Below are 22,605 nucleotides of genomic sequence, written 5' to 3' on the forward strand. Positions count from 1 at the left end.
GAAAATCATCCGGGCTAATCGTTCACATTAAACAATAGATTGATTTAAATTTTGTAAGACACTTTTTGTTTGGAAAGGCAATATGCAGGTGGGCGTGAATGATCCAACAAGGTCATGAATAATGTCCTCATTCACACCTGAAGACAAAGACCCGCTAATGCTGCATACTAATGAGCATTTCATAGGTGTCACTGAGCCACAAGACAGAATGCAAAGACAACACACACACACACACACACACATATATACATACATACATACATACATACACACACATCTACAGAATTGGTTCAGAGTTGGAAACATCTTGAAAAAAAAGTGTATTTTTCCACAAACTGTGTATGCTTGCAAATTGTATAATATCCAAGGTAAACATTTCTAGTAATTGTGCAGTTAATTCTCATTCGTATTTTCAGAAAGTTTTGGATTATGTAGGCTATCCTCTCCCCAAATTTGTCACTAATAAAACACAAAAATAATTTAAAGAGAAGGCTTATATTGACCTTATAAGATTTTGTTTGCACCTTGGAAATTAGGTTTTGATGTGGCAGTACAAACTTTATAATCTATCCAACATTTATTAGGGCATAAATGTTAATTTGCAGTTTAATATGTTGCTTATACAAAGACATTTTATTTCAACGTATTCAGTCGATTTTTACTCATTTCAGTAGGCAATAGATATTTCATTCACACACACAGACACGCGCGAGCTGTAACGTTAGTAAACAAACGCATGCACATGTGCCGTTCATTCATTCAAACACAGAAACGCGATTCAAATTTAAACAGTCTTTTGCGGATTACAGACACCAGTTCATATCGCGATTAGAACAAAGCACTTACTGATCATCTGCAGCTGGATCCGTTGTTCGGCTACTCCAGCACGGTTGAGGTAAAATTTCCAGGATTATCACGATATTATTATTCCTCACAGCGAGTGTGTTGTCCAGCTGTTGTGGGCGTTGTCCAGATTATCTGCGTTTGAATAGCGCGCGCTCTCGATGGGCGTGTCACATTAGCAGAGTAATGAGGTGCCAGAACGATAATGAGCACAGCTGATCTCTCGCTCTTTTTATATAGATTACATAAACAGAGAATATTTGTTTTAGATTTGAATTAGATAATTTATTGCCACATTTACACATAGCCGGGTATTTAGAGAAACGAATATTTCTCCCCCTCCGTTTTCAATAATAACATCGTGCACACAACCCGCATAAATACGCCGTCGAGCGCCTTTATAACTATGCTAAACCTATGGGCGGCAGTGTAGGGAGAAGGATAAAGCCATGCAAGCCAATCAGAATCCTCAGAATCGACAAGAGAGAACCTAAAACTCCGTTTCTCCCAGTTGACACGGCAACACATAACCGGCGTTTTCAGAAATCTCCACTTTGGCCGGAGTTTTTAGAAATGATCGTTTTCTGGGATAAAAACGGCGTTTTCGTGTAAATGACAGGCCAAAACGCAGAGAAATATCTGCGTTTTCCCATCGTGTAAACGGGGCCTAAAACTACACACTTAAATGATTATAGAGATATATAGCTCATGTCTGAGTGAATAGTATTCGCTGAGATTTGTTTGAGTTTAGAGAAGTGCTTCAGAAAAAAAGTTCACGGAGACGGAGAGGCAGAAAGCACTCCCTGTTTACTTTCTTTATTTTACAAAAGCACAATGTTTTATTTCGATTGTAAGTGGACACATAAAAAAGTAGACATTTAACAGCTTATTTTTTCATATTTCTTAAGTCTGTATGACCAAAACCGACGGAGTATTTTAGGTCTATTTTGCTGCTATGTAAAAAAAAACGAGCAAAACGCGCCCACGCGTTTCCCGACCTCAGGGGGTTAACACCTACAAGACATAAAGTGCTGTCACCATCACACACACTCATGCTAGACACACATACAGCATGTTAACTGCTCATTTACAATGTTCGCTTCTTTTTTTTAAATATTAACTCTAAAAGTATAATATTTAAGGTTTAAATAAGATTTAAACTTCACATTTTTCCTGTAGCTTTTATATAATTTTACATCTTTGAAATTTGGCATCTAAAACCGTTTCAAATGTTCTATCTGTTCATTTTTTCATTTTCCTTTAGAAAAGTCAGCTGGGTTTGTTTTGGTTCATTATTATTTTGTTTAAGCTTGCCTTACCAGGCCTGATAACAGAAAGACAAACAGTGTACTAAATCCCTTCCTCCACTCAGCAGTCTCTCTTACACAAATCATATTTTCAACAGCCTCCTAAGACTGGAACTTAATTAATCATAGAACCCTTAATAGTTCATAAATGCTAATATGTTCCACCAACATGTTCCTGATATAAATTAATAAGTTATGTTACTGTCTCCCCAACAAATAAGGACAATCACCTCATGGTCTCAGTTGACTCTTGAAAGCACATTTCACATTAGCTCTTTATCTATAATTTCCATCAGACTTGTCACAATTGAAAACAAGCCATACAGTGAATTGCGGGAATTGTTTTTTCTCTCTGATGAGTGATATAGAGGAGCTCACATTTTCTCGGTCAGAGACAGGCCGTGACTCCTCACAGCGAATCCCACCTCCCAATGCTATGCTGACCCCAGTGGCCCCCCAGTAATCAGCGCTCAACTCTCATACCTTCTCACATATAACACATCCATCCGGAGATGTCCGTGTTTGTGACCCCCTGCGTTAAATAGTCCCCTGGCCAGGAAGATCTATTCGTCCTTGAGTAGCCACTCCCACTGGTGACCCGCTCATTCCCATTACACAATCAGTTTCTTCAACAGAACTCAGCTGTTTTTCTGGAGCTTAGGAAAGACACATTCAAGAGTCACCTCCATCTGGACTGCCTATTGTTAAGGGAAACAGGTTAATAACAACAGTATTTAATCACTCAAATCTGTTAGACCTTTCCGAATCAACAAAATCTCAGTGAACATTATTCACGTCTATTCAATGTACATCTATAGCCATGGTCATAGGTCCTGTGTCATGGTGAAGGCTAAGATCAGACAAAGACGTTACTGGTCCTAAAATAACAAGTACAAATATGTCACTTCTCAATTCAGGTCTACATTATTATCTTAAAGACTTCTTTAAAGTCATTCAGTTTTACAATCTAAAATATTTAATTACAAATTGCCCTCTGAATGGCAATGATTTCCTTTAACATCTGTGTCTATATTTTTCAACTGAAACACTGTGCTTTACTATAAATAGCTTATCGTCATGACAGGCTAAGATAACAGCCTTCTTACATTGAATGAGAGAGCGACTCTGAGGCCTTCAGGACTTGATACACTGTTTCTCATCCCTAAACATTCTCTACTTTATCTTTTAATTCTGGCAGCTTAAGGCATCTTTGCCAGAAATTACATAGGTTTTCAATATTAAAATAGTTTTATAGTTGTCTTTTACTCTACATCAGGGAATTTAGACACTACAAATTTTCCACTCATATGAGTCTGAATCTTATCTTTTGAAACCAAAACATCAGCTTCTAGTTCCTTCATGGTCACCACTACCAAGCTGTTTGTTTAAACAGATCCCTTTCTACACATTTTTACATTTAGTAACTCTAAAACCCAGTGCTACTGCTTCTGCTTATTTGATCTTAAATACAAATAGTTATTCTATTTCTCAATAACGTTTCATTATAACATCTCAATTTTAGTTGTCAGATTCTCAATTACAATACCATATCTTACCATATTTTTTCTAGGGGTTTACCAATCTGCAATTAGTTTCTTCCAAAACCTTTTTTAAGCGTTTCATTAAAAGAAAATCATCTTTTTAGTTACCACTATTTTACAAATATTTTGCTTATCTGCAATTTACATCTACTGGTACTTTAGTTCCTTTTCCTTTTAAAAGGATTTCCTTACGACTTAAATCTTTCAACTTTCTTTTCTCTTTCAATCTACTTACGACTTCCATCTATCAATTTTCTTTTCTCTTCTCATTTACTTGCACATTCTTTTCACTTCCCTTAGCCCTGCATTCACATTCTTGGTTCTTTCTCAGACGAAAACTTTAATATCGTCATTCAATACTGTTCTACTTTCAAACCCACATTAATACACGTCACTTTCACATTCCATCAACTTTCTTTTACACCTTTCTGAGTGGTCATTTACAGTTACTGCTAAATGACCCCGCTGACCACAATTAAAACACTCTCTGTCCCCTTGCCTATAGTTCGATCACCTTGAGCTTTCTAGCAGCTCCAACTTACTGCACACCCTTGAAGCAGTGTGTCCCAATCAGGAATGTAAACACAGCTGATAAGCAGTTCTCTGTTCCTCTTACAGTCCACCAGTGGCGGTTCACACTAGCCAAATCATAATCTTCATCATTATTATTGGCAGAACATTCATTTTCTGCACGGAAATGCATAAATTGTTCCTAAGTTGTTTTCACAACGTTTCTGTTTAACTTTAACACTTGTCCAGGGAAAATTATCCCCGACCCATAATTTCCTTTATAAAACAGACAATGTCTTTTTTTTCCTCAATGACTTAATATCAACAAAATATCCAACATTTTACACTATTGAATTCCAAAATCTGTCTTTACATCTCTCTAATTCGGTATTATCGTCAACAACAGTGATTACAATAGCAAGTACACATTTAACATCCGGAAGCCGGGCTGAATAAGCACACGCTGTTGCTGTACTCCCAGCATAGCTGGAGTCTTTAGGTTCAAAAGACAATGGTCAAACCAAAAATAAACATAATTTCAATCATTATTTTACCACTAAAATATAGAATTGTTCCCCATTTTGCTTAATGAAACATTCATTATCTTTATATCATGTTAATCCCTGTTAATCATACTCAATACCTTATTATTACTATTTTTAATCTGAACCTCACTTTTCATACCATTTCTTAATCTGACTTAACAGCCGTTCATATATAGTTCCATAAATTTTATCAGAAATGTTATTTTCATAACATACATTTTCTACAGTTGTTTTCTTCTCTGCAGATTCAACAAGTATTATCATTACTGTCTCTGTCCCACTTATCTCTACTGTTTTTACAGAAACCAAAATATCATATTACTCAATCCTTCACAAAGACAGCCTTATTGCTGCTTGCTACTTCATCTCTTGTTACAAACAAATCTTCTGACATCTAATGTCATGCATCCATCTAATGGATGAAAAATAAAACCTTTTATCAGTTATATTCAATCTTACTATATGGAAATACATTCTACATCGATTCCGTTCTCTTTTATCTGCTTCAAGCCAACAACTCATTGTCTTTTCACACTTTTACACACGTTGAACGCAGACACAACAACCTTTCTGTTTCTCACTGCTCTGTTCAACTGATTCCCGCACCATCTTTAATCTTGTGGCGCTCAATATCGTACATTTTTGCCCTTAATTTTATCTCATTTGACAAAACACCGGTATACCAAATTTCGCAAGCTTGCTTTTGAGACTTCCCCATATTGGCCGCTTATCTGTTCTCTGTGGATTTCTCTTTTACGCGTGTTCTCTTTATTTGTCAGGCGTCCCCGACAAACCCGATCTTTCTTTTAACCCAAATCGGACGGGTTACACTATTAGTGTCCTCCTAATTACGGTTTACCAAAAAAATCTGTTACGACTTTCTTGGTTCCCCCTAATTAGCCTCAGCACCCAAAAATAACTTGCTCCGTGGTGGAACAATTAATTTCCAGGTACCAATCTGTGTGAAATGTCTTGGTCTGTCACAGTTCTCAATTAATTCCAGATTATTTATCTGCTTGAAATATCTTGTTCTGTCACAGACCTCAATTAATTTCAGATTATTTCCTTGTATCTGTTTGAAATATCTTGATCTGTACGTAGATCTCAATTAATTTCAGATTACATACCACAGAAACAGTTCTCAGCCAATATGGTTCAATTTCACTCTTCCCCAATTAAACTTAATTGAATTATACCTTACCCAGAGATATGTTGTTCGGAGCCACCTGAGTTCTTTGATTCCAGTGTCCGATCCTCCCGGGGCTCTGACATCGGCCGGCCTCTCTCTCTTAAGTTTACGAGGTAGAGCTGGAACTTACTCAGTCCAGGTGGCCAAACACCGTCTGATCTCAGGTCCAGGAGGCATCGTCCAAGGAATCCCACTATTCTGACACCAAATTGTTGTGGCAAAAATTAATCAAACAAACATCACTGCGTAAGGGAGACTCAGAGTCAAATTATAAAATTAAAGTATTTATTCTTGCAAGAATAGGAGCAGTCTAATACACAGTTGTTACCCTGTGCAGAAAAGTGACACACCCCCAGACAGACTGAACCAACTTTTATCTAAGTTTCAAGGTCTTCTTCCCCCCCCAGAGCCATCCTCCCAGTAGTTTTCCATCCAGTAGGTTTCCATAGACAAAGAAGCCATAACACTAGTTTCGATTCGTCACTAGGGCCAACTCCTAAGCCCTCCTTCACCAAATGGCCTTCTGATATCTAGGTCAGAGGTCCTTGTTCGTCTGTTCTCTGGAGTGTCTCTCCCTTCTGCCTCCCCAGGTACATAAACAGAATCTTCTCTCATTACAAGTGAGAGACACACATGTGACATTCTTTGAATTATCTATATTTTACTAAAGATCAATGAATATCATGAAATCGCCACTACACCGTGCAAACTATCGCAAAGTGAAAGTAAGTCGCAGACGCTCAACACACATCAGCTTTATTAAAAGTAAAAGAACCAAAATTATCTTACCAAAGCTAGTCGCTCTCTCTTATTGCGGTCTTTGATTTTGAAATTTTAGCTGATAAAATGCAGCTCATATCTGTTGTTTTCGGTCTGATTTTTGTTGGGTCAGAGTGACCCATCTGCTAGCTATGGGGGGGGCGAGACTGAGAGAGCTACATGGAAAAATATGCACCCAACAAGCCACTTTGAAATTTAGCTGTTTTCATGAATACAAAAGTTGGATGACCCTCCCCTCAAGAAAGAATAAAAAGAGATGACCCTCCCCTATTTTCATCCGGTGGTCCATTCCATAAATACCGAACGGTCCCTAACAAAATAGGTAAACACATTTCAAAGTTACATACACCATTATGTTTTTGTAAATATCACATTAGTTACACATAGGGATGGGAACCGAGAACCAATTCTTCTTCAGAACCGGTGCCCAGTGAATCAATTCCTTGGAACCGTTAGCATGCCTGCTTAACAATTCCGCATATCGGTTCCGCTCGTTGCAAATGTGTCATGACGTCACACACGCGCGGCGTTGTTTTGATTCAGAACGCGGCAAACATGGCAGAGGCAGAAGTTCGATGCAGAAGTATAATGAGGCCTTTAACGGGACGCCATGTTGCTTTCCGACCAGCCATCGCGTGCCGTCTCACACACATTTACTCGCACACATACAGTGTGAGTGAGTATGCGTATACAGAGACTGTAAAAAATTCACCCGTATATTTACAGTAAAATACTGGCAGCTGTGGTTCCAGCCATTTACCGTAATTCTACAGTTTTACATTTTTACGCCTGAGCTGTAATTTCACAAAGTACTGGCAGCAATAGTTCAAGCTATAATTCTACAGTATAAAAAAGTTAGAATATAAATACTGTTTTCTATTTACTCTATTGTCTGTATACATTATAAATAATGTATACTGACATTCCAAACAGACTTTTTACTCAATGGAAAAAATGAAGAAAAAATAGATTATGGTACAGTATTTGCCATTTATTTAAAACAGGTCACAGGTTTTAACAATACATGAAAAAAGTCACAGAAAATACATTTTAAAATTCAATGAGAGGAACCAGTGGGCAAAAACAGAAACCTTACAAAGAGGAAAAAAACGAACAAACAAAAAACAAAAAACAGCCAACATGTCACATCAGCATCCAGGAATTCTGGGTCTGAGAGGAAAACATTGAGAACCAATGGATGAAAAATCCTTGATAGAGGCAAAAAACTGCCAAAACATCCCAAACCTGCTTTTGAAAGATCTGGCCTGAGAGGAAGTCCGGATCTGAGAGGATAATCAAGAGACCCAATGGGTGAAAAAACGTAGGAAGTCAAGAGACAAAAAACAGCCAACACGTCCCACATCAGCTTTTGACACATCTGGTCTGAGAGGAAATCCAGATCTGAGAGGAAAGAAAATCAAGAAAATCTTAGTGGTAAAATAAATCACATGGCAAAAACTAGTGATCACATTTTCTACGAACACTTTTAAAAGAGACATAAAATGATCACGTTAATGTACTTAACTACTCTTAGAGAGCAAATGAGGGTGTATGTTTGTTACAGCTTAGAGGAAAAACATAAAAACATAATCTTTCTGTTAAAGGGATAGTTCACTTTGAAATTCAATGTTGGTATGTTTTATCTTACCTCAAGGGCTTCCAAGATGTAGGTGTCTTTGTCTCCGCAGTAGTTTCAATTTTGATATTTTTAGGTCAAACCGTTGTTGTCTGACAGTCATATAATGCAGGTCTATGGTCATTGTCTCAAAGAGCATGCACAGAGTCCAAATTACACAATTCACCATCGTAAGTACACATTGATGCCCTAAGACACGAAACAAGCGGTTTGTGTGAGAAAACAAACAGTATTTATATAGTTTTTACCTCTTGTACACAACCACGTCCAAGTGATCTGAGGGCTCGCGCGCTTCCTGGTGTGTGACGTGTGCGCTGGAAGTGATCTCTCATGCGTGTACGTCACTCATTGTTTACACAGAACAGAGATTGTAGTAATAGAAATGGTACTAATTTGCGCTTATCTGGGATGTTTAAACCGACGTAAAAGAAAACAATTGTGCATGTTTTCTTTCCGGCGCTTGCGCAGACTAAGCCAGAACGCGGGCACACGTCACACAGAAGGAAGCGCGCGCGCGACGTGGTTGTGTACAAGAGGTAAAAACGATATAAATACCGTTCGTTTTCTCACACAGACACCCTAACCCAAACGCATGTAGGCCTACTCGCACCACTATATCGAAAAAAATATAGGCCTATTTAAATATCTTTTTTTTGCTTTGGGAATTTTAACAGCTTTACATTATTTGCAAGGAAACTAAACAAATTGACCACAAAATTGTAATTATTATAATGGATCTGGATATTTCGAGTAGATGTGTAATTATTCTCCATCTTATGTGCATGTTATTATGCGAATAAAATGCATCTGGTAAGATTCGCATCGTGTAACGTTACTGAATCAGAAATTCATGTAAATCGAGTTAGGGCTACTACAAAAGAAAGCCAAACTAAGTTCTATATGGTAACTTAACTTTAACCAAGCAAAGAATTCGGCGTAATAATCGGAGCTCAGAACACATTAGTAGGCGAAATTTCTCAACCGTTGAGAGCTCTGTCTACAAAAACGCTATTCGCACTCAGTAACTTAGCACAGTCAAAAATACCTCGTGAAAAAGGCGATTTTACAGGTTGGGAGCAACATAATAGAATAACAGTAAAAAAACTAGAATGTATATTTCCAGAAGAAAATGTGAATGGTGCTTGCAGTGGCAAAAAACACGACCCGGTTGCTAGGGTGTTCTTGGAGTTTGCTAGGGTGTTGCTAGGCAGTTGCTAGGGTGTTCTGGGTGGTTGCTAGGCGGTTGCTAGGGTGTTCTGGGTGGTTGCTAGGCGGATGCTAGGGTCAAGTCAAGTCACCTTTATTTATATAGCGCTTTTTACAATACAGATTGTATCAAAGCAGCTTCACAGTGATAACATGAAAATAATACAAAAAACTATTTCATCATCGTCCACCTTTAAGGCAGATCTATAATATTGTTGAATATTAAATGTCCCCAACTAAGCAAGCCAGAAGGAAGGCAACAGGTGACAGAATGGAGAAAAAAACCTTGGGAGAACCCAGGCTCAGTCGGGGGCCAGTTCTCCTCTGGCCAACGAGCGAACAGTGTATGAAGTTCAGAATGAATCAGAGTATTTGTCCAGTTCCGGTTGGTTGAAGTCGGAGTGGAGAGGAGGAGAGACTGGTTGACACTTCAGGTCAGCGGCGTCGTCGTGTCCTGGCGCTGGTCCTTCATCAGATCTGGATACGGCCTGGTTCCGGTGGACAGCGGTAAACCTCGGGATAGACAGAGAGACTAATATTAGCGTAGACGCCATCCTTCTTATGATGTACCAAGTACATCAGGATTTACGGGAAGTGTTCCCGGTCCCGGCTGTTCTAAACTATGCAGCCTAACATTGAATTATAGAAGTCTATAATGTGTTATGTGTATGCTAGGCCGAAGAGATGTGTTTTTACTCTAGATTTGAACTGACAGAGTGTGTCTGCTTCCCGGACAATGGTAGGAAGACTGTTCCAAAGTTTTGGTGCTAAGTAGGAAAAGGATCTACCGCCAGCAGTCGATTTTGATATTCTAGGTATTATTAACTGGCCGGAATTTTGAGATCGCAGTAGACGTGAAGGACTATAATGCGTTAAGAGCTCGCTCAAGTACTGCGGAGCTAAACCATTTAGTGCTTTGTAAGTGATCAGCAATATTTTAAAATTTATACGATGTTTAATAGGCAGCCAATGCAGTGTTGACAGAACGGGGCTAATATGGTCATACTTCCTGGTTCTAGTAAGAACTCGAGCTGCTGCGTTTTGAACTAGCTGTAGTTTGTTTATTAAGCGTGCAGGGCAGCCACCCAGTAGAGCATTACAATAATCTAGCCTTGAGGTCATAAACGCATGAACTAATTGTTCTGCATTATTCATTGAGAGCATATGACGTAATTTAGATATATTTCTAAGATGGAAGAAAGCGGTTTTACAGATACTAGACACATGACTTTCAAATGAAAGATTGATATCAAAGAGCACACCCAGGTTCCTAACCGACGGTTATCTAGGTTATTACGTGTGGAAGTTTTTTGTCCAATAATTAGAATCTCTGTTTTTTCTGAATTTAGTAGTAGGAAATTACTAGTCATCCAATTTTTTATATCAGCTATGCATTCCGTTAATTTTGTGAATTGGTAGGTTTGGTTAGGTTTTGAAGAAATATACAGCTGAGTATCGTCAGCATAACAGTGAAAGCTAATTCCATGTTTCCTAATGATATCTCCTAATGGTAGCATATACAGAGTGAACAGCAGCAGTCCTAGTACTGAGCCTTGTGGTACGCCATACTGAACTTGTGATTGATAAGACATCTCTTCATTTACTGCTACAAACTGATAACGGTCAGATAAGTATGATTTCAACCATGCTAGTGCAATTCCACTAATGCCAACATAATGTTCGAGTCTATTTAAAAGGATGTTGTGGTCAATGGTGTCAAATGCAGCACTAAGATCAAGTAATACTAATAGAGAGATACAACCACGATCGGATGATAAGAGCAAATCATTTGTGACTCTAACGAGAGCGGTCTAAATCCGGACTGAAAATCCTCGCAGATATCATTTCTTTCAAGAAAGGAACACAGTTGTGAGGATACTGCTTTTTCTAATATCTTTGACAGAAATGGCAGATTAGAGATCGGCCTGTAATTGACTAGTGTTGTAGGATCAAGTTGCGGTTTTTTAACAAGCGGTTTAATCATAGCTAGCTTAAAGGTTTTTGGTACGTATCCTAGAGACAAAGATGAATGAATGATATTAAGAAGAGGATCTATGACATCTGGAAGCATCTCTTTCAGCAGCTTAGTCGGTATAGGGTCTAACATGCACGTTGTCGATTTAGATGATTTGACGAGTTTGCAAAATTCTTCCTCTCCTATAGCAATGAATGAATCAAATTTTCCCTCAGGGAGACTACAATGCACTTCCTGATGCGATACTGTATTAGACGGTTGCATAGTTATAATTTTGTCCCTGATATTATCGATCTTATTAGTGAAGAAGTTCATAAAGTCATTACTGCTGTGTTGCTTGGAAGCTTCTGGGCTTGAAGCTTTCTTTTTCGTTAGTTTAGCCACTGTTTCAATAAGTACCTAGGATTATGTTTATTTTCTTCTAATAGGGTTGAAAAATAAGCAGATCTAGCAGCTTTTAAAGCCTCTCTGTAAGCAATCGAGCTCTCCTTCCATGAAATCCGAAACACCTCTAGTTTTGTTTTCTTCCAGTTGCGCTCCATTTTTCTGGCTGCTCTCTTAAGGGCCTGAGTGTGTGTGTGTGAGTGTGTGTGTGTGAGTGTGTGTGTGTGTGTGTGTGTGTGTGTGAGTGTGCTCGTTGTGCCACGGCGCTGGACTATGTTCTTTAATCTTCTTTAAGCGCAGCGGAGCAACTGTGTCTAAAGTGCTGGAAAAGAGAGAGTTAAAAGTTTCTGTTGCAATATCAAGTTCTTCTAAGCTATCCGGGATGATGAGATGATGAAACTGATTAGGAAGATTATTGATAAAGCAATCTTTAGTGGCAGAAGTGATCGGTCTAACATATTTATAACACGGAGTCGGCTTTGCAGCCTTGGCTAAATGTAATTTACACGAGACTAGATAGTGATCTGAGATGTCATCGCTCTGCTGCAGTATTTCAACGGCATCAACATCTATTCCATGTGATAGTATTAGATCTAGAGTATGATTACGACAATGAGTCGGTCCTGACACGTGTTGTCTAACTCCAATTGAGTTTACAATGTCTATAAATGCCAATCTCAATGCATCTTTTTCATTATCTATGTGTATATTAAAATCACCAACAATTAGTACTTTATCTGCAGCCAATACTAATTCTGATAGAAAGTCCGCAAATTCTTTGATAAAGTCTGTATGGTGCCCTGGTGGCCTGTATACAGTAGCCAGCAGAATTTTCAAACGTGATTTATCGTTTACACTATATATTTTTACATTAAGCACCAACACTTCAAAAGAATTATATTTACAACTAGATTTTTTAGTGGTTTTGAAATTATTACTATAAATTACAGCAACACCTCCTCCTTTGCGTTTCAGACGAGGTTCATGTTTATAACCGTAATCTTGTGGGGTTGACTCATTTAAAGCAATGTAATCGTTTGGTTTTAGCCAGGTTTCTGTTAAACACAGCACATCTAGGTTATAATCTGTAATCATATCATTAACTATTAGCGCTTTTGAAGTAAGAGATCGAATATTCAGCAACCCAAGCTTTATCATTTGCTCATTTGTATTATATCTGTTTTTTATTTGTTGAACATCAATTACATTTTTAACCTTAGATGGGTTTGAACGTTTTTTGGATTTCCAAGTTCGGGGAACAGACACAGTCTCTATATGATGATATCTAGGTGAAAGAGTCTCTATGTGATGGGATTTATCTGACCTTGGTGACGTGAGGCCGCTAGCAGACGGTCGGTTAAGCCAGTCTGTCTGCTTCCTGACCTGAGGCCCAGATTGTCATGTTTTATCTCTAAGACTATGAGCCAAATTACTAGAGAGAAGAGCAGCACCATCCCAGGAGGGATGAATACCATCTCTTTTCAACAGGTCAGGTTTGCCCCAAAAACTTTTCCAATTATCTATGAATTCTATATTATTTCGTGGACACCACCCAGACAGCCAGCCATTGAGTAAACACAATCTACTAACTATCTCATCACTCCTGCGAACAGGAAGGGGGCCAGAGCAAATTACAGTGCTTGACATCGTACTTGCAAGTTCACACACCTCTTTAATATTAATTTTGGTAATCTCCGACTGGCGGAGTCGAACATCATTAGTGCCGACGTGAATAATAATCTTAGAGAATTTACGTTTAGCATTAGCCAGCACTTTCAAATTTGCTTTGATGTCAGGCGCTCTGGCTCCCGGCAAACATGTGACTATGGTGGCTGGTGTCTCTATTTTCACGTTCCGTGTAATAGAATCGCCAATAACTAGGGCACAATCAGAATAATTCTCAGTGGGTGTTTCACTGAGCGGGGCAAATCGATTTGTTATCGGAACGGAAAAGTGTTTTTTGATCCGCGACTAGAGCGATCCCTCACTGTCACCCATCTGCCCTGCTGCACGGGCTCTACTTCAGCCGGAACCGACTCATGTAAAGAATTAACTAGGCTAGGCGCATCCAAAATAGTATCTAAAGCTCTAGCACTCTTCTTACTATTCTCGATTAAAGTTTGGATGCGTGTCTCTAGTTCTGAAATCTTCTCCGTCAGCCTGACTGTCTCCTTGCATTTATCACATATAAATCCTATATTGCCGACAGAGAAGGCTATGGTAAACATGTGACATGAAGTGCAGGTGACAATAACAGGAGAAGACATTACTCACCGTGTTTGTTGACTGATTCTTACTCACCTGGGCTTTTATGAACTCAAAGGCGCGCGCGCGCGAGAAAAATAAATAACTGAGCGCACGGGTGGTGCGTTAAAAGGCTAGCGAGTTAGCGTGTTGTGCTGACAATAACGGAAGCTAGCAATGTCAGGTTAATCTGACGTGTTGGGTAAGCTGTAGTATAAACAACTAGAAACGATAATAAATGATGGTTCAAAACAGAAAGAAATACGAAGCTAATACGAGGCTTAGACGCAGCAAACAAACTCACAGCAGCAGCAGTCACAGCGAGGCAGACAGGAGCAATCGATCAAGGAGCCACAAAATCACTGCTATATCACCTAAACTATTACCATGTGAATAGCACCTGGCGTATAGCGGCCTCAGCTCATTAAAGATGAAGGGAGAACGAAAAAACTGTACATCTCCATGGTTTCATACAGATTACATAAAATGAGAATATTTGTTTTTGATATAAAATTACTTGATTTAAAAGTAGACATTCCAAGCTTTATAAAGACATCTCTCATGAAAGTGTGGCTAATATTCGCTGAGTTAGTTTATTTTCAGACACGTTTTAGAATGGACTTCATTGACAGAGAGATGGCAGAACTTGCATCATGTTTAAACTAGGGCCGGGACTCGATTAAAAAAAATATTCTAATTAATTAGAGGCTTTGTAATTAATTAATCACATTTTAATTGCATATAAATATTTGACCTGAGAACAGTGAGAAGTAAAAAATTTTCACATGGATTTTTAGTATACCATTGAATAATGACTGAATACATAAGCTTAAGCAACAAAATATTGTTTATTTTTTGTTCAACCAAGTCCAGCAGACCAGTGCAATTTTTGCCATTAAGTGTAGTAATAGCATATTTAGAAATATAGTAGCGTACATTTCATAAATTCAGGTAACGTTAGCCTATAGGTTAGCCTATTTACCTTCTGTAAACTGTTTTTTTAAGTAAAACACAATACTTTCAAGTACATTCAGAACATTGGAAACCCTGACTATTCCATCCACGGGGCCAATCAAAGCGGTCTCGTCAGCTTCTTCGTTCATGTTCACTGTGGTTTGTTGTTGTCTGAAGTCATGAACGCTAGTTGGTGCTCCAGTATAATCGGTCCGCCGAAACTCATCCAGTGAGAAACGTTCCGCGGTGCAAAAATAAGTGTGATTAAATGCGTTATTTTTTTGTGTAATTAATTAATCTTAATTAACGCGTTAAAGTCCCGGCCCTAGTTTAAACCATTTCTGATGACCAACAAAACACATATCTCCGACTGGTGAAAAACCTTGTAACTCAATTTGAGCTTGATTTGGTCAAATACTACTAATAATAAATGGAGCAGATCCAATAGGGTCATCTCACCATCGGTGCTCGGGCCCTAATGACAAATCCAAGTGTCTGACCGCACATAAAGCCACGATACTAACTTAATGTTTAAAATTAGGGGGGGAAATAATTTTATCCAGATATCAATAGCTGTATTAGTATCAGTGATGCTGGCCTTCATTCATAAAAAGATGCCATTAAACATTTAAAAAAAACTTTCTTCATTTTGTCTCTACATTCATTTGTTGATCAATTGTTGTTTAAGTGTTTTTAATTGCGATTAATCACAGAAAAAAGTGTGATTAATGTGTGTGATTAATCGAGTTGATTTTTGATATAATTTGACAGCAAATGTCTGTGGTTAGTCATGCGTCATGTATGGCATTAAAAAGCATTAGATTTAATTTGAAGATACCTGCTGAAACCCTGTTCGTCATTAATTACTCACTTTCAAGCCCCAGAAAGGTAGTAAAGACATCAGTGCTTTGTGAAAAAAACACAATTTGCCACTTTATTTGCATATAAATAATCTCCAACACACGTTCACGCAACGTCTGCCCTTGCTGCTCTAGTGGAGATTAATATTTTGTAAATAAAGTGGTAATATATATATTTTTTTTTCACAAATAAAACACTCGACTTGTCTTTACTACCTTTCTGGTGCTTGAAAGTGATGGTTGCGTAGAATGTCAATGGAGGGAGAGATAGCTCTCAGATTTCTTTAAAAAGATCTTCATTTGTGTGAACGGAATGTCTAACGGATTTGGAATGACATGAGGATGACTAAATAATGACAGAATTTGCATTTGTAGGTAAACTAAGCCTTTAACCATAACCACTGACTTGTATTGTTTTGCAGATGCTGTCATAAAACGTCACGAAAAGGCAACTGTTGGACAGTTGGGCCAGGCCATTAATTCCAAGTTGGCAGAACTGAGGTTCCAAAACAAGAAAAAAGAAACAGTTTTATGATACATTTTTGAGTAAAATAACGCTTGGGGTAAACAATTGCTTGGGGTAAACAAAAATATTTACATATATGAAGACTATTTGCATCAAGTGGGAGTAAATGTGAATATATTATATGAAAACATGTTTAGGTTTATTTACATATATGTGAAGTATACTAAAAGGAGCACTGAATATTTGATTATGTTTCAGAATAGATTTACATACAGTATACAGAAATCTAATATGTTAACAAATATTAGAAGTTAATATATGCACATATATTGTAAATTAATATATTAACATATAATGGAAATTAATATATGTAAATATTTCCATATAAAGAAATCTAATATGTTAACACATATTAGAAATTCATATATGCACATATTTTGCAAATTAATATATTTACATAGATTGATATATAAATGTATTTACATATAAAATAAAGAAATATATGTAAATATTTACAATAAAAATATATTTACACATGTTTAATATATGTGAAAAATATTACAAAGCGGCCAAAATCAAATATTTAAATATATTTTTAATATATATTTCAAAATATTTTTACATATTGCGAAGATTAACCCCTTGAGATGAAACATCTCGTTTTCAAGGGGGTCCTCCAGTACATCAAAGCAAAAAAAAGAACCAAAACAGCAGAGCAAATATCACAATCAAAGACAGCACGACAAAACACAACAACACACACACACCAGCTCACAATGCTCAACCCCACCCCACCCAGCACGAACCCCACAAGTGACATGACAGATATATACTTCGTACCAGGTTTTATAAAAAAGTTTTCATAGACATAGAAAATATTGTTTAGGGCAAGTAAATTATTTTTCATTGACTCAAGTTATAAAATATAGATGTGAACTATTACCCTAATTTTTTTTAATTGGATGAATGAAATGAATGAATGAATGAAGATTTGCATTAGTGCTGATTTACATTCTACCAGGATCAGGAACAAGGAAATGTTGACCAGGAAATATTGCCTCTGCTCACATGTCATGGCATCCAGGAGATAACATTACTGGCAGGCAGAGGGGTTTATGCATTAATGTATATACTGTGTCATAAATTACTCACTCATTCACTTCAGTGACAATTATGTTGAGATCAAGATCTTTTAATGCCAATCATTAAAATTCCCAATGTTCAGTAATGTGTTTAATCAATGTACTTGAAATTAAATTAGGATTTAAAATGCTAAAAAGTTGTGTTTGCATTGACGTGTTAAAATAAATAGATGTGCATATTAAACAGAAGTGCATTGAAAATATTGATGACAATAATAAAATATATATAGTACAAATGTTTTTATTATATTTAATAAAAAAGTAATTTGATTAAAAAATAAATACACAAAAACATGTAAGATGCAGTGTATACATAAGAACAGAACACAATGATTGCCATTTACTTGCATGGTCAAATATGTGTCATATAGAGCTAAGCTCAAACAAAAATAAAAATATTCATCCATCCATTTTGTAAACCACTTGTCCTATGCAGTCACGGTACCTATCGCACTAAACTGGGAAACATCACAGGGAAACTAGAGCACAATAGTATAATCAGAAATGAACCTTGATAAATTCTACTGGTGAAATTTTTCAGAAAAGTAATCTCAGTAACAGTCAGGATCAACAGGACATTCATTAATCACGGCTGCCTTTACTCGCAGTTTGTTTGGGTCTCTGGGCTCTGGAAGATTTTCTTTTTCATGACTGTTACTACTAGTGCCGAGGAAGGTCAGGAACACCGGTATGAATACAATGCCATGGACGGCCCCGAACAGAATGACTAAGAACATGATTTTGAAGAAGGTCCTGAAGATGTAGCTTTCAGCAGCCGCGAGCACCACCACCCCTGCGATAGTGGACACGGCACCCTGAATGATGGGATAGCCCAGTTTAGTGACGGCATCCACGGCTTTCTCATTCACTGAGGATTTTTCACTTGACACAAAAGCATAGGATATGTGAGCAGAGAAGTCGACAGAAAACCCGATACAAATAACAAGATTAATCATAGACACAGAGTCTAAACTAACATCCCAGAATGCCATGAAACCGGCCACTCCCACGATGACAGATGCGATGGCAAATGTCACCCAGAGAGAGCAAAGAGGGTTTGGGATCAACAGGAGGGAAATGACTAACATTGCACATGTAGCAACCACTAAGTTTTGGATTGTATTAGTGACGATGACGGCGTATTGGTCGAAATAGATGAATGCAGGGTGGTACACTATCAGATCAACGGGGGTTAGCAACTTCCCACATTTTTCTGCAGTTTCTCTAAACGCATTCAGCATGTTCTTCTCATCGATCGCTGTGCGGATGTTCACAGTCTGAACGAACATACGTGACGCATGGATTTGATTGTTAGTGAAATTAACATCTTGACTAAAACCAGACAGAGTAAGAAATGCAGTTAAATGGCTTTTGAATTGTGTTTCAATGTTTAAACTTAAACCGAAGTTCAGTCCAAACTTTATGTATTCACTAAGCCAAGAAATCGGCAAAATGCTTGAATTTGCCACTGTCAGATTTTGAAAATTTTCTAAACACAAGTCAAGACTTTTGCGAGCATTTGGGTTCCAGTACTGAAAGTCTTCATCCTTTATAACCAACATGACATTGGGCCCAAAGGCAGAGAAGAATTCATCTTCTTTGTCATAGTAACTACCAACATACGAGCCGTCTGCTGCTAAATGCTTCAGATCTAGACCTTCCTGCATCTGGAAGCATCCATAGATGCTGGCGGCCAAATACCCGGCATAGATCAGACACACGAGCGCCTTAACCCACACTCTTGTTAAGAAAGGGCCGTAGTAGTTTTTAAAGAATGAATCTATTGGCATTTCAAATTCCTTATCTGTGTTTTCATCATACGCCCCACCAACACAACAGCCTCCATCATCACCAGTGGCTTCTGGGACTTTCATGCAGGTCAGCCAGTGTCTGTTGCCTTTCTCTCTCCTACCATTCAGTGCGAGACACGCGCCAAAGAAGGTGATGTTGAAGACGTAGCAGAACAGAAGAGCGGTGCTGGTGTACATGCAGAAGGACTGGACTGAGCGGAAGGGCGTCATGAGGCCGATGTAGAAAGCCAGCACATCTGTCAGCGTGGTGATCGTGATGGACATGCCGGCCTCTTTATACGTCTCTGCTAAACGAACCTCCACGGCTTTATGAACTTCAGTCTTCTGCCAGCAGGAGATCATAATGAACATGTCATCAACACCAACACCTGGAGGAAAGCAGAGAGGTGAGCCTGTGAACACCAGCTGTGAGACACCTAAGGTGAGGAAATTAATGACATTTACCCAGAATCAGAAAGGGCGCTGTGGCCACGGTCATGGCAAACGGCATCCCACAGAAGAGCAGGAGACCAAAGCTGGCCAACACGGCCATCCCAGCGGAGACCACACCGAACACAGCCACCCACACCTTCGTCCTGACACAGTCTAGCCTGTGGAAGGAGACAAGGGATAAATGACATAGCTAGTGATAGAAATGTGCTAATGTGATTTAATTCTTTATAATACCTTAAACAAGACAGGATTGAAACGGTAATGGCCAGGAAATACGTAACAGAGAAGAGAGGGATCACAGAGTCTGAATTGGTCTCAAACTCATTTTGTCTTGATATTGATGTAAAGTAAGACACATGGACCTGTAGAAATTCAACGCATAACAGTTCAGTATAGTTACTGTATACACATGAATGTGTTACATTATGTTGAAGCAATAGTTAGGGCAAATTATGACAGGACATGAATAGCCTGGAGAAAAATTAAGTAAATGTACATAGATTTAGTTCATTTTCTCAAAAAATATTGGAACTGTTGACCAAATGAATTTGTGCTTGACTTAGTTACTGGAGATGGTTAGATTAATGTCATATGAGGAACATTTACACACACACAATGGTCTCTAGGTATCACTATGCTTATAGATATAAATCGCACTAATTTTTACTTACCGCTTTCTGTTCTGTATAGTTTGAGAGGAGTTTTAAAAAGCCATCAATCCAGTACAAGGTTTCCTTTGTTTTCTTCTCATCTAAGAAATAAAAAAGCCTAACAGCTTTTGCACTGGTCAGCTCTGAACTATCCGGCTTTAACTCTACGCCACCGATGGTTGTTCCCAAAAACACGTTATTATTCATCGGATATGTTATGTTTAAAGAAACTATTTCAGTAGCAATATAATTTATAATGTCTAAAATTGCATTTGACATGCACTTTCCCTTTGTTTTGGCACAGAGGTTTACAAAAGTGTTTCCTGACGTTATACTTTTCACTTGTCTGTCTAGCACTATAATGTCATTAAAAACTGCTTCAGTTAATATATTTTCTCCGTGCAAGCCTGTGATGATGAAAGAGGCATACGTGCCATCAGACGCAAGCCGTAGCTGAGAAAACTCTTCAGATTGTGGGAAGTTTTCCACCACAATCGCCCTCTCCAACTTGGCAGGTCCATTGACAGGCGTAAACTGGTCTTCAATATCATTTGCCTCCCTCTCGTGAAGAAAGATGAAACCAGCTCCAAGGGCAGCAGCCACATATAAAGCTGATAAAATAAACATCCATGGATGTCTACCAACAACACAACCGAGTTTTTCAAAGACCAGAGACAAAGGCCTTTCGATGCAGTCTGTTTTACACTTCGCCATTCTCCATACACTTGAACAGGCTACAATGAATCTCTTGCTCTTTTTCAAAGCCCCAGAAACGTCCTCTTTCTACAATGACTCAATGTTGTCAGAACGTACTTGTAGGCAGAGCTGAACACTGACGAATAATTTGTTACTCATTAATAAAATAAGGTTACTCATTAACAAACTTCCTTGCTGTCACCTGCCCTCTTCATCACTGCCAGAAACTGCATGCTTAACTATTGGGACATTTTCAATATTAAATGTTGGGTAGGTAAGAATTGTCTAAATAACTTTTCAAATTGGCTTAAACTGTCTTTATATACCAATACGTAATTAAAATGCAAGTACTTTGAAAAAGAGAGTATAAAAATTGAGTGACTATAGTGTATTTATTCTTCAAAAAACACAGCTCATTAATTCCTACCGGGACGAAACACGTGATTGGCTTGCGCGACTGTCACTCTCCGTCGCCATGACTACCGCCGCTATTACTGGCTCTGCCCAAGTGCGCGCAGTCGCGCACCCGTTTTTAGGTGGGAGTGAATGGAATTAATGAGCTGTGTTTATTGAGGATTAAATACACTAGAGTTACTCAGTTTTTTATACTCTCTATTTCAGAGTACTTGCATTTTAATTATGTATTGGTATATAAAGACAGTTTAAACAACTTTGAATAAAAGTTTTTTTTAGACAATTCTGACCTACCCTACCTTTAAGAGACCGTAACTAGTCAAGTCAAGTCATTTTATTTGTATAGCACATTTAACCCTCTGGAGTCTAAGGTGTTATTGGGGTCCTTGAGATGTTTTGACATGACCTGATATTTGTATTTTTTTCAGTTGCTTATAAACATATTAATGGCAAAGGTGTAATTACACTCTATTTAGCACGAACATGACTATCATAATATGTGAGCAACATGTATGTACATGTTTGCATTTTTGAGAGAATATTATTTATGCGTGGTTATTCAAAAAACTCAAACTTAAATGTTCTGATATAAGACCACAAACAACCAACTTCACATATTTCCACAATACTTTTGACTAATGGATCTTGTCGGCTAGAGTATTTACTTCAAAATGATCTGAAAATCATCCGGGCTAATCGTTCACATTAAACAATAGATTGATTTAAATTTTGTAAGACACTTTTTGTTTGGAAAGGCAATATGCAGGTGGGCGTGAATGATCCAACAAGGTCATGAATAATGTCCTCATTCACACCTGAAGACAAAGACCCGCTAATGCTGCATACTAATGAGCATTTCATAGGTGTCACTGAGCCACAAGACAGAATGCAAAGACAACACACACACACACACACACACATATATACATACATACATACATACATACACACACATCTACAGAATTGGTTCAGAGTTGGAAACATCTTGAAAAAAAAGTGTATTTTTCCACAAACTGTGTA

The 22,605-nt window shown here is 38.0% G+C and overlaps 1 protein-coding gene across 1 annotated transcript; it reads right to left on the reverse strand.

The window, feature by feature from the left end:
• Positions 1-18,133: 18,133 nt before the first annotated feature.
• On the reverse strand, positions 18,134-21,189 carry LOC306991747 (patched domain-containing protein 3-like; the record flags this gene model as incomplete). The annotated part of the gene is made up of 4 exons (XM_079599878.1): positions 18,134-19,761; positions 19,838-19,983; positions 20,060-20,187; positions 20,497-21,189. 4 exons carry the CDS (start codon positions 21,187-21,189, stop codon positions 18,134-18,136), a joined length of 2,595 nt encoding a protein of 864 aa, XP_079456004.1.
• Between the last annotated feature and the right edge of the window lie 1,416 nt (positions 21,190-22,605).

This window comes from Phoxinus phoxinus (assembly GCF_949152265.1).
Source record: "Phoxinus phoxinus genome assembly, chromosome: 23".
Classification (NCBI taxonomy): domain Eukaryota; kingdom Metazoa; phylum Chordata; class Actinopteri; order Cypriniformes; family Leuciscidae; genus Phoxinus; species Phoxinus phoxinus.